At 46.1% G+C, this 16,381-nt stretch overlaps 1 protein-coding gene across 2 annotated transcripts in view; it reads right to left on the bottom strand.

Moving 5' to 3' along the window:
• Positions 1-16,381, bottom strand: part of NSF (N-ethylmaleimide sensitive factor, vesicle fusing ATPase) — a 196,841-nt gene that overhangs the window by 116,483 nt on the left and 63,977 nt on the right. For both annotated transcript variants that reach the window (XM_063138459.1, XM_063138458.1), the window contains exons 4-5: positions 12,909-12,948; positions 313-479 (exon numbers count right to left, since the gene is read on the bottom strand). In XM_063138459.1, the coding sequence (XP_062994529.1) occupies positions 313-479; positions 12,909-12,948 (207 nt within the window). The remainder of the gene's footprint in view (positions 1-312; positions 480-12,908; positions 12,949-16,381) is intronic.

Genomic DNA, 16,381 nt, shown 5'->3' on the forward strand with positions numbered 1-16,381 from the left:
TAAATAAAATAAATACTTTAAAGTATTTTTGCTGTTAGAATGGCAGGAAGACAGAAAACCAAACCTCCAATTCAGGACTGGGCACAACTTGTTTAGATCCCAAGAGCTACAGAGGAGCTGTATTGGCCAACTTGTCAACACTGTTGTCATTTGCTGTCTAAAAGAAAGAACATGCAAACTTTTGCAAATATTTAATTCCTGGTGGCAAATCTTACTCCCAACAGTGATCCAGGAGGTTGATTATTTGCAGGACTGGAATAAACCAATCTTCACACGACATAAATGGTTGTACTGCTATGCACAAACACAAACCTGCTGCCCAACTGTGAATGACTGGTTGTTGAACTGCTGGATGAACTCCGCTGCCATCTTGTCTGAGTCATAAGGGTTAGAGTCAACACTCTTCTTCTGCAGGAAGTCGATTTCAATAGTCATAGTGCCAATGCACTGTTTGGTCTTATCAAAGTTATATACAGAAACTGTGTGGGAAAAGAACACATTGCAGTAGAGTGCTGTAGAATCTTTAAATCATTTCTAGCTATGCTCTTACCAAACTTCTGTACCATTTTCTAATATAACCCTAGGAAACTCACATTATTTTTTTCTATAACAAATAAATTGGCAACCAATGTTCGACAATGCATATCTTCAAGGTCAACACAGTTCAAAAGAACAGGCAAACATGCCTCCACCAGACCATTAAATTTAAATAGCCAGTGGTGCTGTCAGGACACGACTTTAGGGCCCCATACAGCAGATTGAGGAAGGAAAGCCCCCAAAGCAACAAAGCTGATTTACCACATTTTGAAATGAGCGAAGCAAGACACATTACCATCTAAAGAGAGGGGATCAAAGACAATTAAACCCAGGGTCTAACATTACCTGGCTGAAATAATGTAAACAGCTGGATTTCCACCAGGGTTATTGTTCAAAAATAGCTTTCCCATGTCACCAATCGCATTTAACTATGTTCACAAATTAAAATCAACAACACCATATTGGAGGCAAAGCTATGGTTTGTGTCTAAACCATTCTTTTGACTTCCCCAATGATATTGATCAGGCCTTCATATAAAATAGTGTGAGCAAGAAGAAGCCTACTGGCAGAAGATACAAATCCATGATTTGCAGTCAGTCAGAAGCTTTGCTGCTTAGGCCACTCTTTCTTCCATGCGACATCACATTTTTACCTATTTAGAGCTGGTAGGTAAGTTGGGGAACTTATCAAGCCTTTGACATTTGATTAAATACCATCCAATCTTTGCTTTTAAAGCTCAAGAGGCCATGCTTGGGGCTGCTCACTGTGCCATACTGTCAACCCACAGTACTATTAAGAAACTACAGAGTTTGTTGAACTAATTGGTCCAGCTAGTCCCTCGGTTGCTCTTGCTGTTCAAATGGGTGCATATTGGAAAGAAGGTCTAGTGATGAATAAAGAGGTTCATTTCTTGGAGTGTAAAAAGTCTTGTGTACCCTTGAAATTAAATAAAAAACTAATCAATATGTTTTTGGCAAAACTGCCTTTTGTTTTATAGACAGCCAGTATGTTAAGCCAAGGAGCATTATGCATTATGTGGAGATGGTGATGAGAAAAACGATTTGCCGAAGCTAGTTAGTGCAACAATAATATCATCTTATATCATGTTATAAGTGACTTCTGCTTCTAACTCTTGCTGGGTTTTATTTTATACTAGCAAATGCCCATACTAGCATAGGGAGAATGGAAGTAAAGGGAGGGCATGTATATTTCAGACCCCTAGATGGGCATGTTTCCTCGTGTGCAGTATGTGCGCATGCACAAGTGCACACACAATATCCTTTGTCACGAAGCCAGGTCATTCATGCCAGAGATGGAGAAACGGTTTGTCCTAAATGCCACAGTGTTCCCACTTGCAGTTGATTGACTTGACTTGACAGCCATCCAATTTCAAGGGATAAAGAGGTGTACTTGTGGGCACAACTCCTGAGGAAGAAAACTTGGTCCAATGACCTCATCGTCTGGAATGAAAGGCAGGCTTCTCCCCTCAACAGACTCCCTAGATTTCAGTCAATGTTACTTTATTGCACAGAACTCAATGGAAGCCTCTGAGAATTCAGATTGCACCTATCTGCATAGCCCAACCTTTGGTTTGAATCCTTGGAAAAGCGAAGTGTGACAGAAAATGCAGGTTGCTTACCTGTAACTGTAGTTCTTCGAGTGGTCGTCTATGCATTCACACATATGGGCTTTGCGCCTGCGCAGAGACCGAACCGGAACCTACTATAGCTGAGTGGAACGTTTTTGGCGGGAACCCCTCCCCCACGCTACCGCGCATGTCCACGGGGTTCCCGCCCTTACCTCAGTTTACAGGAGTCCGACATTGTGCCCCCATAAACATGAGTATAAAATAAATAAAGAAACATTCCACATAAAACTGTGTCATATGTAAGATTCACACCACCAAGAGGGGATGGTGGGTGGGTTGTGTGAATGCATAGATGACCACTCAAAGAACTACAGTTACAGGTAAGCAACCTGCATTTCTTCTTCGTGGTCTCTATGCATCACACATATGGGCGAGTAGCAAGCTGACATATCTTTGGAGGTGGGTTGGTGCATCATCTGAAGATCTCCGAGAGCACTGTCCTTCCAAACGAGCAGTCGTGCCTAGCACGGGTGTCCAAACTGTAGTGCTTGACAAACGTGGACGGAGTGGACCACGTTGCAGCTCTACAGACTTCTGTCAAGGGAACACCTCTGCTGAAGGCAACAGATGTTGCGACAGCTCTGGTAGAATGAGCTGTCACAGGTTTCACAAGCTCTAGTTTAGAGATAGAGTAAGCAAGTTCAATTGTCTCTACAATCCAGTGTGACAGTTGCTGGCATGAAACAGGGAGTCCCTTAGAAGACTCACCATAACAAATAAACAATTGCTTTGTTTTTCTAAAATTCTCTGTTCTAGCCTTGTAAAAGGCAAGAGCTCTCCTAACATCAAGTGTATGTAAAGAAGACTCAACAGGTGTTGTAGGATTCGGAAAGAAAGCTGGTAGAGTGATGTGTTGGGACAGATGAAAAGTTGACACTACCTTAGGCAAGAAGGCAGGGTCTGTGCGTAACACAACCTTATCCTTGTGAAAAATAGTGTAAGGAGCATCTATCCTGAGAGCTCTAAGCTCACTTGCACGTCTAGCAGAAGTGATGGCTACTAAAAAGACAGTCTTGAATGTCAGAAGCCTAAGGTCAGATGAGGCCATGGGCTCGAAGGGCTTCCTTGTCAGTGCTTCTAACACAACTGACAGGCTCCATGGTGGAACGATATCCTTTACTGTCGGTATTGTATTCTTAAGTCCCTTTAGAAACTTTCTGACTGTTGGATGTGTGAAAGGTGAAAAACCATCCATGCCACGATGATAAGCAGTAATAGCAGCTAAGTGAACTCTAATTGAGGTGAGTTTGAGTCCTTGCTGATAAAGAGTCAATAAGTATTGAAGAATCAATGATAAAGGGCAAGATTCCGATGGTTGATTACTGTCTAAGGCAAACTTCTGGAATCTTTGCCACTTCGTCATGTAAGACTTTCTTGTTGAAGGTTTTAGGGAGGCGAACAATATCTCGTGTACAGTCAAATTGTTGATTCGGGAGGAAGAGTGGTTGTTATCCTCCACGCTGTCATCTTGAGGGTCAACAGATCTGCGTGTCGAACCCTGCCCTGGTGTCGAGACAGTAGCGTCGGTATCGACGGGAGTCTGATGTAATCCCCGTTCGACAGTCGAAGGGCATGGGAGAACCACGTCTGTCGAGGCCACCACGGTGTGATGAGGATGCAATCCGACCTGTCCGTCTGGATCTTGGCCAGTACCTTGGTTAACAGTGGAAAAGGTGGGAAGATGTAAAGAAGATCTCCTTTCCATGTTCTGGTGAAAGCGTCTCCTAGAGAGTGCTTTCCTCTTCCTGCTCTGCTGCAGAACCTGGAACAAGTTGCTTTTTCTTCGGTAGCGAAGACATCGACAGCAGGGCGGCCCCAATACCGAAAGAGATCGTTCCTGACTTTGGTATCGAGCTCCCATTCGTGGTCGGCATGGAAAGACCTGCTGAGGGCGTCCGCGATGATGTTCTCCTTGCCCGCTACATGGATCGCCGTCAGGTAAGTATTCCTTTTTATGCACCAGTTCCAAATTCTGAGTGCCGATCGGTTCAGGGTGTGTGACCTCGTTCCACCCTGTCTGTTGATGTATGCCACTACAGTGGTATTGTCCGTCGCGATCAAGATGTTTCGACCTTCTATGATCTGTCCGAAGGTCTTTATCGCATTCTCCACCGCTAAAAGTTCTAAGTGGTTGATGTGATACTCCCTTTGAGAAGGAGGCCAGTGGCCCTGAGCAGTGAGGAAGTCGCAGTGTGCTCCCCATCCGATCAACGAAGCATCCGTCGTGATCGTTACCGAAGGAGTTTCTTGCTGGAAGGGAACTCCTTCCAGGAGCGTCGCCATCGAAAACCACCATTTCAGGGATGCTCTTACTTGCTTCGGGATTGACAGGTAAGTTCGTCGAGCATCGTGTCGAAGGTCGAATGTTCTTAGAAACCAGGCCTGCAAGATCCTCATCCTGAGTCTTGCGAACCTGATGACTGCCGTAGTTGCTGCCATCAAACCTAATAACCTTTGGATCGTCCACGCCGAGACCTTTCGAAGGCTTTCGGTAGCGATGGCTAGATCTTGAAGAGTGCTCGCTCTGGTCAAAGGCAGGTATGCCCTGCCCTCTCAAGACGATAGGGTTACCCCTATAAAGTCCAGTCTCTGCTGTGGGGTCAAGATGGATTTCTCCTCGTTGACCCATAGCCCCAACGAGTCCAACAGGTCAAGGGTGGTTGAAATGTCCTTCTGGAGCGTGTCGGTGTTGTCTGCTACCAGAAGCCAATCGTCCAGGTATGGATATATGTAAATCCCTTTCTGTCTTAGATGGGCGCACACCACCGCCATCACCTTCGTGAAGACTCTCGGTGCCGTGGCCAAGCCGAAGGGAAGAACGGTGAATTGGAACTGGGACACACCAATTGAAAATCGTAGGTAAGCTTGATGCGACTTCCTGATGGAGATGTGGAAGTACGCATCCTTCAGATCCACCACAGCGAACCAGACTCCTCTGTGTAGGAGCTGCAGAATAGAAGTAACCATTGTCATACGGAACTTCCTCGGGGTGATGAATTTGTTTAATTGCCTTAAGTCCATGATCGGTCGAAGACCTCCATCTTTCTTCGGGACCGTGAAATAGCGCGAGAAAAACCCCTGGTTGAGTTCCTCTGCAGGTACGGGAGAGATGGCTCCCTTCGATAGCAGGGTCTGTACCTCGAGAAGCAGAGGAGGGGATGGCGCTGTTACTTTCACCCCCGAAGAAGGAGGAAGGACATCGAGCTCGATGGCATACCCCAAGTTGATGATAGTGAGCACCCAGGAGTCTGATGTTATTGACTCCCATTGATGGTAATATGGTGCTAGGCGGTTCGCAAAGGGGGGTGGATCTGAGACAGAAAAGACAAACCCGCTGTTTTTTACTGAAGTCGGGTTGACGCTTGTCCTGCTGGAATCGGCCTTGGTAAGGCCGCTTCCTCTGGAGTTGTTGCTGTTGCTGTCTTTGTTGGCCTTGGTAGTAAGGTCGCTGCTGCTGTTGTTGAGCAGGCGGTCTTGTCCATCGTCTTGGCTTGTACTGAAGAGGAGGAGCAGAGAAACCCATTTTCTTGGCTGTTGTACGAGCCTTGTAGATGGAATCCAAGGACTCGTCCGTCTTGCTATTAAACAGTCCCTCGCCATCGAAAGGCATGTTTTCGATCCTGGCTTTGGTGTCATGAGCTAAATTGGCCGATCTTAGCCAAGCATGTCTTCTCAAAGATATGGCCCCCATCATGCTCTTTGAGTGGCAATCGACCTGGTGCCGTGCTGTGGATAACTGTTGCTTGGCTATGGCTGAGGCTTCATTTTGAAAGACCCGAGCCAGCTCTTTCTTGTCCTCTGGGAGATGTTCACATAGTGATCCAATCTTCTCCCAGAGGAAAAGCTGGTATCGGGCCATGGTAGCCTGATAAGCTGAGGCCCTGATACCGAGGGAAGTTGATGAGTAGATTCTCCTGCCCGTATGGTCTAACTTCCTGCCCTCTCTGTCCACAGGTGCAGAATGGGTTTTCTGGGATTGTCCTTGCGCTGACTCTACCACTATGGAATTTGGCTTTGGGTGCTGTGCCAAGAACTGTGCATCCTCTTCTCTAACCCGATAGAGGGTCTCTAACCTCTTCGATGTCGCTTGCGTTGTGCCGTTTGTTTCAAAGCGTGCGGAATAGGAATGGCCAGTCGTTGGTTGGTTGTGGACTGGAAAACTTCATAAATTGGGTCGACAACCGATTCATCTGTCTGCTGGATGTCCAGTCCTAATGCCTGGGCCATCCTGAGCATATGGTCAGAGAATCTAACAATATCATCTGAAGGTGAAGAAGGGTCTTTGTCATGGACGGCATCGTCCGGTGATGGTGCCGACGGAGTAACCGACTGTCCAGACTCGGAGTTGGAGGGATAGTTATCCTCCGGTGAGGATAAGGTAACCACTTGCAGGTCATGGTGTTCTTCCTGCATCGGTACCATTGTAGTCGTAGCGGCTGGCACTGCAGGCTGTGTACGGTGTCGAGGAGTCGACACCGTAGAGATTTGGTGGGCGGAAGGAGGAGGCAATGGTAAATGGCATACCCTCGATGTTGGTGGAGGGTGCGCATAGTACTCTTCATGCGGGTAATGACCTTGGTCTCCCTGGAAATATTGTTGTGGTCGGTAGCGATCCCACTCATAGTATCCATATCTTGATTGGGGATCAGAGTATTGAGATACTCTGTCCCATTCACGCCTTGGTGTGCGTCTTGGCGAGGGTGGTAAAGGGATTAATCCCTGGAGCTCTTGAGGCCTGGCAGGCTCTCGAAAAGAAGCTGCTGAAGCCGAATCACGCAGCTCGCCCTCCGATAAGCTGGGAGGGTGCGTCGGTAGCGTAGCCGTCGGTAGCGACTGAGATCTCGATACCGAGGGAGGCCTCGGCATCGAAGTGCTCGGTACCGTGGGAGGAGTAGACTGACTCCTAGGCGGCTCAGACGTTTCGGAATACCCTAAAGAGGGTTTCTCCGCATCTCTCTTCTTCTTCTTCTTCTTCTTCTTCTCCATTTCCGAAGAAGATTTGGGAGTCCGGGCCTTTTTGGAGATTTTCTTTGCCGCGGAACTCGCCAGTGACCGTCCAGGAGTTAGGGGTATCTGAGCCCTATTAGTCGCTCGGATTGCTCGTGCACCTCAGTGCAACGGTCATCAACGGACTTACTGGTTGCCGTTTTGTCCATCCTTGTGGTGTTAGAGGCCTTGTCCGTGGCCCTGAGGGCTTTTTCCCAAAGAATAGAGCGAAGACGGTCAGCTCTATTTTTCCTAGTTTGTTTGTTTGGTGCAATGATGGCAAGCCTCTACTTTATGGCCTTCACCTAGGCACAAAACACACAGAGAGTGCCCGTCAGTTGGAGGGAGCTTAGCTCCGCATTTCACACACTTGCGAAATGGGGCCTTTACTGCCATGCGATAGGCACCGCGACCGAAGTCGCTGAGGAGAATCTAGCTATAACAATTTAAAAAAAATTATTATTTTTTAGGCAGAATAGAAGAGAAAGAGTGAAGAATGAGGGAAAAGATGAAGATTTGAAGATTTGAAGCAAAAGAAGGATTTCTAGAGAAAAAACGCTAAGAGGTTTTGGTTCTATGTCTAAGCACAATGGCGGACGACGAAGAACTGAGGTAAGGGCGAGAACCCCGTGGACATGCGCGGTAGTGTGGGGGAGGGGTTCCCGCCAAAAACGTTCTACTCAGCTATAGTAGGTTCTGGTTCGGTCTCTGCGCAGGCGCAAAGCCCATATGTGTGATGCATAGAAACCACGAAGAAGAACCAGAATTTCACATGCATACATGTATGTCTGTGTGCATCTACTTTGTATGCATGTTAACCTTCAGAAACAGCCTCCTAGCTTAAGTACATGTGAGAATAATGCCACCTCCTTGACTCCTTCATGTATGTTTTGTAAGCATCTGTTTTGTAAGGGGAAAGGTTTCCATGCTTCCGGACAACCCCCCGCCCCCCGAAATAACACCTTACAGTGGAAAGTCAATGCAGGCATTATGACTGTGTGGATAGTGTTCCTCTCCCCTACCCTGCAGGCCTCCTGCTCTTAGCCAGAAATTCACATTACAAATTAGAGCTCTGTTTTCTTTCCTTGGCAAGTTCCAATTATTAGAAATGCATCACAGTGCCAATTGGGTTTTTAAAATTCTCGTTTTGAAAGAGATTAAGAATTAAATAGCACATCAAAATGCATTTTATGCAATTAATGCTTTATAGCAGTGGTTCCCAATTAGCTAAGTACTGCAGACCCTTTGATTTTCAAATGCCAAGCCATGGACCCCCTACTTTTGAAAAAATTGTTCTCTCTGTGGTAGTTACCTGTGCAAAGCAATTTTTGGGAGAAAATAAGGGGTAGCCCCTAATAAGCAAAGAATTTTAGGTATACTAAAAAACAGACCATAAAATTTGTGAAATTTGTGATATTACCACGCAAAAATGACAATGATTTAGTTAGGAATATAAAGACTAATTTAATTTTACTAACGGCTAGTTTACAATTGAACAAATTATGACTTGTCTAGCAGCTACTAAACCTAAATGTGATGGGAGAAATCATGACTCTTTTTGTCTTGAACAATCCCTTCCACATCCGGTTCAATATTTCCTACTTTTAATCTCAAATCTGGATCAGCATTGAGCCGATTTCTATGCTTGTTATTCATAAAACAAAACGTCGAAAATGTTTGTTCACCAAGATATGTGGAACAAAAGGGAACTAGATGTTTCAAAGCTTTTTCACCTAACTTCTTATAATCAGGAAAAAACGTCACTCAGAATTGGTCCAGTCTATATTCTTTGAAAAATGATTTCAATGAACCATCACAAGTCACATCAACAAGTGCGTCTTGCTTTTCCACAGATAGGATTGTTAGTTGTACATCACCACATTCAAAAGGATTCCTTCTCCATGAACTTTCAGGATTAGGTGCAGGGAAGTAATCTCTGAAGCTAGTTGCAGGTGCTCAGTGATGTTATATTTTACTTCTGGTAGGAATTTGTTGCCAGTGGACTCCAGAAATGAATGGTGAATATGTCAATGGTGCCACAGACCCCCTGGGTGGGTTACGCGGACCCCCTGGAGTCCACGGACCCCCAATTGGGAACCACTGCTTTATAGCATTACTAACAGGAAAGGAAAGGAACCTCTCGTGCAAGCACTGAGTCATTGCTGACTCTTGGAGGGACGCCAGCTTTCGCTGACGTTTTCTTGGCAGGCCTTATAGCGGGGTGGTTTGCCGTTGCTTTCCCCAAGCTTTCCCCCAGCTACCTGGGTACTCATTTTACCGACCTCGGGAGGATGGAAGGCTGAGTCGACCTGAGCCGGCTGCCTGAGAACCAGCTTCTGCTGGGATCGAACTCAGGCCGTGGGGAGAGTTTCAGCTGCAGAAACTGCTTTGTCTAAATCACCAGTACAGAATTTAAAAACAACTGGAGACCTGCTAGTTCCTCAGTCTCACATTGCTGAGCAAAATCCAAATCAACTTTTAACAGAGCGCAAGGCAATCCCCTGCTTCTTCTGCACAACGTTTATAGTTTCTCCCAGAATTATATGAACCGCAGCCTATGAAGTCTCAAGCACAAACACTGCCTTAGTAAAACAGGAGAGACATTTCATAAGAATATAAGAACATAAGAAGTGTCATGCTGGATCAGACCAAGGGTCCATCTAGTCCAGCACTCTGTCCGCACAGTGCCCAAACAGCCATTGGCCAGGGATGAACAAGCAGGACATGATGCAACAGCACCCTCCCACCCGTGTTCTCCAGCAACTGGTGCACACAGGCTTATTGCCTTGAATACTGGAGATAGCTCACAACCATCAGGGCTAGGAGCCATTGATAGCTTTTGCCTCCAGGAATTTATCCAACCTCCTTTTAAAGCCGTCCAGATTGGTGGCCATCACTACATCTTGTGGTAGTGAGTTCCATAATTTAACTATGTGCTGTGTGAAGAAGTATTTCCTTTTATTTGTCCTGAATCTCCCACCAATCAGTTTCATGGGATGACCCCGGGTTCTAGTATTTTGAGAGACGGAGAAACATGTCTTCCTTTCCACATTCTCCATGGGAATGGGATTAATTCTCTATCATGACTCCCCTTTGCCTCCTCTTTTCCAAGCTAAACATTCCCAGTTGATGTAACTTTCCCTCGTAGGGGAGATGCTCCAGCCCCTTAATCATTTTAGTTGCCTTTTTCTGCACTTTTTCCAGCTCTATAATATCTTTTTTTAGGTGTGGTGACTAGAACTTTAAACAGTACTCTAAGTGTGGTAGGAATACGCATGACACCTATGTACAGATCATCATGTACAAAGAACATACACCTCTCCACCGTGCCTGGGTCCAGCTCCAGCTGAGAGCCCCCTCCCTCCGGCTGTCAACTGTAACTGCTGAACTTTGATTGTAGTGCCTGAATTTCCTTTCCTTTCCCCCCCCTCCTCCTCCCTCCCAATCCCCTTTCCTTTTGTGTCATGTCTTTTAGATTGTAAGCCTGTGGGCAGGGACTGTCAAGGAATACTTTTGTAAGCCGCCGTGAGAGCCTTTTTTGGCTGAATGGCGGCATAAAAATCCTTAAATAAATAAATAAATAAATAAACATACCTATATTTCACTGCACAGACATGCATAGGGGACCCCCAATAGGCCAGGCCATGGCTTCACAATAGTACACCAAAGCGTATGCTTATTGAATAAGGTGCATTTATGCTCTGGGTAAAAATGTCATGCTTATTAAATCATCAGCTACAGAACTGCATGGAAAATATTTCTGTAGAGGGATTTTAAAGGTAGTAATTAATTGGTTCTTCTATTTTTCTTCCTTGCTTTCATTTAATTTCCCTCCCTTGGAGGGGCAGTGATTAATCACATATTTCTTCTCCTTTAACATGATGGGGGTCCTTTTGTCTTATTGGTCCTCTTATTTGTTCCTTTAGTATTATCTTTATGCTGACAACAATATTCAGTTATATTTTTCCAATTCTGATAATTGTTTCCCTTTTCTGATTTCTCTGCTCATGTGCTGCCTCTCTTCTTGATTGTTAGCCCACTTAAACTTAGCTTAAACGGCTTCTTAAATTTTTCCTCCCAATTCTCTGTCTTTTCATATATCCTCTATAGCTAATGTCCGTTGCTCTCAACTGCTTAGTCTAAAAAAACCACTTTTCTTTCTATTCATTTCTGTCATTTTTAGTTCATATCTAGATTCTCTCCACCTGGGTTATTGTTCTTCTTTACTTGCTGGATTACAAATTCTTTACAGGTTTCTTTGCTCAACCTGATGCCCTCCAGATGTTTTGGACTCCCTTCAGCCCCAGCAAGCATGGCCAATGGTGAGGAATGCTGGCCGTTGTGATCCAAAATATCTGGAGGGCACCATGTTGGGGGAGGATGGTTTATCACCATCAATCTTTTATTTCAGTTCTTCAACCCTTTATCTATTTCTCTTTACCAATTGCCCTACACTTAAAATTCAGTTTAACATTGTCAGCATAATCCTTATGAATCTATACTCAAAAATAAGGTCCATTTCATTCAATGGGTCTTACTCCCAAGCAAATGAATATACAATTGCAGCCTTATTAATAATATTTAAATGTTTAATAGTGTTTAATTCATTGGCTCTTAGATTTTTCTTGCTTAATTTCATTTCCCTTCCTTTTCTCGCAGGGTGGGTGGGTGTTAAATCACAGATTTCTTCTACTTTAACCTGATTATATAATTTTTCTTATCTGCTCTCTACTCTTGAAAAGTACCACTACCTGGGATTTTGACTGCTGTCTTTCACTCTTTTTTTAAATCCCAAAAGATGTATTATTCCTGCTGGAATTTTTCTCATTATATTATTTCTCTCTTATTCTATTTCCCCCTTCTTTTCTGTTTAATTCAATTATATTCAAACTCTTTAATTTACAATCTCTCATTAATATATTATCACTACTATTAACTTATTAATGCAGCAAAGCCTGAGGCATGAAGTGGTCCAAACTTTAAACCTATAAAGCAGTGAGGTGCTGGTTGGCTTTTGCTTCCATCAGTATCCATACCCATTCACCATCTTATTTAGCATCAGACACATGGGAGAAAAGGAAGGAAAGGAGATGGGAGAGAAGGAGGAGGGTATTTAAGTAATCACAGGCTAAGGAGATTCAAACTGGGTTCGGATGACGCAATAACCAATGGTGGGTTAAATAGTCAACAGTTGATTATTGTGTCGTCTGTCAGGACTTTTTCATACCATGATTGGTTATTCGGCCAAAATAACAAACGTAACCAATGCTGTGCAGAGCTGACTATTTGAACAATTGCTGGTTGTTGTGTCATGTGACAGGCACCGTTGACTATTTAATCACACACAGTTGGCAACTTCTGGCAACTGTAGAGTCCCGTGGCAAGGGCAGACCAAGTGGCGGCTGCTGCTCTAGTCCAGCCAGCAGAACTCGCGATGGCAGATGGGGTTCCAGCGGAAGGACGGAGGGCGGGAGAGAGGGCGGGGCATGTGTCAATCAAACACAGCGTTGACTAATAATCAACTTGACGCTGGCCTTAATCCACACCACTGTTGATTATAATCATATTGTACCCCTCAATAATCAACCATGCAGTTTAATATTAACCCACCATGGACTATTGTGTTGTCTGAACACAGCCTCATTCTCTAATGTAAAAGGCTTTGTGAGAAGAGAGTTTCTTTCAGGTCAGCCAGTCCATAAACCAAACAATGAACAAATTTACAGTGAAAACTTACCATCTATGTCTTGTCCAATAGAAAGTCCAGCCCATTTTCTCTGAAAGAAAAAAAATAAGAAAAACTTCCTAAGGAAAAAACTTGTTCACCAATGGCTATCTACATTAATGGGGGCCAACATGCCACCTTTTTGGCAGCCATGCCTCAGGTCATATCCACAGTAAGAGTTCATGTCACTCCAGCATGCACCATAAAAAAATGGCATTGTGCAGTGGGTGACTGAGCTACTATCAAGAAATTAGTGGTTCGATACTTGCCTGTGCTATCTCTTAGCACCAAAATGCCTCACCTCACGTGTTACATGGAAATACCACCACCTTACTGCCTTACAGGGTCATTGTGGGGATCACAACAGCAATATAACGGGGAGCACTGCAACACTAGCAGGGCAGGCAGGCAAGTAGGCACACCTGTTCAATTGGGCTTGCACATTCATTCATTTATTTATTTATTTATTACATTTCTATACCGCCCAATAGCCGGAGCTCTCTGGGCGTTTCACAAAAATTAAAACCATTCATAGTATAAACAACAGTATAAACAACAACAGTATAAAACCATAATATAAAATACAATATAAAAGCTTAACCAGATAAAAACAGCAGCAATGCAAAATTACAAATTTAAAACACCATGTTAAAGTGTATTTATAGATTGTTAAAATGTAGGGGGAATAAAAAGGTCTTCACCTGGCATCTGAAAGCATATAATGTAGGTGCCAAGCGAACCTCCTTAGGGAGCTCATTCCACAGCCAGGGTGCCACAGCAGAGAAGGCCCTCCTCCTGGTAGCCACCTGCCTCACTTCCTTTGGCAGGGGCTCACGGAGAAGGATCCCTGAGGATGACCTTAGGGTCCGGGCAGGTACATATGGGAGGAGGCGTTCCTTCAGATAACCTGGCCACAAGCCGTTTAGGGCTTTAAATGTTAATACCAGCACTTTGAATCGGGCCCGGACCTGGACTGGCAGCCAATGAAGCTGGAAAAGGAGTGGTGTGATGTGGTCTCGTCGGCCAGTCCCTGTTAGTAAGCGTTTTGCACCAGTTGAAGTTTCCGGACTGTTTTCAAAGGCAGCCCCACGTATAACGCATTGCAGTAATCCAAACGAGAGGTTATCAGAGCATGGATAACTGTAGCTAAGCTATCTCTGTCCAGATAAGGGCGCAGCTGGTATATCAGCCTGAGCTGATAAAAGGTGCTCTTTGCCACTGAGTTCACCTGTGCCTCAAGTGACAGTTCTGGATCCAAGAGCACCCCCAAACTACCGACCCGATCCTTTAGGGAGAGTGCAACCCCGTCCAGGACAGGGCAAACATCACCTCGCCGGACAAATGAACCACCCGCTAACAGTACCTCCGTCTTGTCTGGATTGAGTCTCAGTTTGTTAGCCCTCATCCAGTCCATTACCGTGCCCAGGCACTGGTTCAGAACAGTCACTGCCTCACCTGGGTTTGATGAAAAGGAAAGGTAGAGCTGGGTATCATCCACATATTGATGACACCTCAGTCCACATCTCCGGATAACCTCCCCCAGCGGCTTCATGTATATGTTAAACAGCATAGGGGATAAGATAGAGCCCTGTGGAACCCCATAGCTTAGGAGCCACGGCACAGAGCAATAATCCCCCAGCACCACCTTCTGGAATCGGCCATCCAAGTAGGAGCGGAACCACTGCAACGCAGTACCTCCAACTCCCAGCTCAGACAACCTATCCAGAAGGATACCATGGTCGATGGTATCGAAGGCCGCTGAGAGGTCCAGGAGAACCAACAGGGTCGCACTCCCCCTGTCTCTCTCCCGACAGAGGTCATCCCACAGGGCGACCAAGGCAGTTTCTGTTCCAAAACCAGGCCTGAAACCCGATTGAAATGGATCTAAATCATCCGTTTCATTCAAGAGTGCCTGGAGTTGTCCTGCAACCACCCGCTCAAGCACCTTGCCCAGGAAAGGGATATTAGCCACCGGCCTGTAGTTGTTAACATCCTCCGGGTCCAGATTAGGCTTCTTCAGGAGTGGTCTAATTGCCGCCTCTTTTAAAGAGGCCGGCACCACTCCCTCTCTCAAGGAGGCATTTACAACCTCCTGGACCCAGCCGGCGATCCTCTCCTTATTTGATGTAATGAGCCAAGAGGGGCAAGGGGCAAGCACACAGGTGGTCGACCGGACTTGGCCAAGCACCTTGTCCACATCCTCGGGCCTCAATAACTGAAACTCATCCAATAAAACTGAGCCGGACGGCGCTCCGAACACCTCTACTAGTGGAACTGCGTTAAGTGTGGTGTCCAATTCATGACGAATCTGAGCGACTTTATCTTCAAAGTGCTGTGCAAACTCGTCAAAGCGTGCTACCGAGGGTTCCACCATCTCTCGCCCTGGCCCAGAGTGTAACAGGCCACGAACCACACGGAAAAGCTCCGCCGGACGACACTGAGAAGATGCAATGCTGGTGGAAAAGAACTGCCTCTTTGCCACCCTCACCGCCACAGAGTAGGCTCGATAGTGAGCTCTAGCCCATGTTCGATCAGACTCAGCACGAGTTTTCCTCCACCTGCGTTCTAGCCGTCTCCCCTCTTGCTTCATCACCCTCAGCTCAGGTGTATACCAAGGAGCTGATCGGGCTCTGCTCAGAGGGAGAGGGCGCTTGGGCGCGATCGTGTCAACCGCCCGAGTCATCTCTGCATTCCACAGAGCAACCTGGGCTTCGACAGGAGCACCGGCCATACCAGCAGGAAAATCCCCCAGAGCCCTCTGGAATCCATCGGAGTCCATTAGCCTCCGGGGGCGGACCATTTTAATAGGCCCCCCACCCTTGCAGAGGGGAAAGGCCGCCGAGAGTCTAAATCTCAGTAGGAAGTGATCTGACCATGACAAGGGGGTAGATGTTAATTCCCCCACTTTCAGATCACCATCCTCCTGCCCAGTCGAGAAAACCAAGTCAAGCGTGTGTCCCTTTGCATGTGTTGGGCCGATGACATGTTGAGACAGCCCCATGGCAGCCATGAAGTCCTGAGCCGCTCCGGATACAGCAGCCTTGGCGTGGAAGTTGAGATCCCCCAGAACCACCATCCTGGGGGTCCTCAACACCAGGTCCGAGACAACCTCCGTCAACTCAAGCAGGGAGACTGAACACCAGCAGAATCCCTAATCTGTCTCAAGTACCCAACACACAGTACAAACACTCCAGACCAGCACTCGACTGAACAGGAAGCCTAGAGAGGGAGATTGTATTCCTATAGACTACGGCAACCCCCCCTCCCCGGCCCTCAAGCCGGTGCTGGTGCTGCACCAAATACCCAGGAGGGCAAAGCTGGGTGAGAGTAACCCCTCCCAGTTCACCCACCCAGGTCTCCGTGATACATGCCAGGTCAGCCTCCTCATCCAAAATCAAATCATAGATGAGGGAGGTTTTATTTTGGACTGACCTGGCGTTCAGCAGAAGCACAACCAAACCCGAGGGCAAGCTGGTAAGGCTGCC

This window comes from Elgaria multicarinata, chromosome 11, assembly GCF_023053635.1.
Source record: "Elgaria multicarinata webbii isolate HBS135686 ecotype San Diego chromosome 11, rElgMul1.1.pri, whole genome shotgun sequence".
NCBI lineage: Eukaryota > Metazoa > Chordata > Lepidosauria > Squamata > Anguidae > Elgaria > Elgaria multicarinata.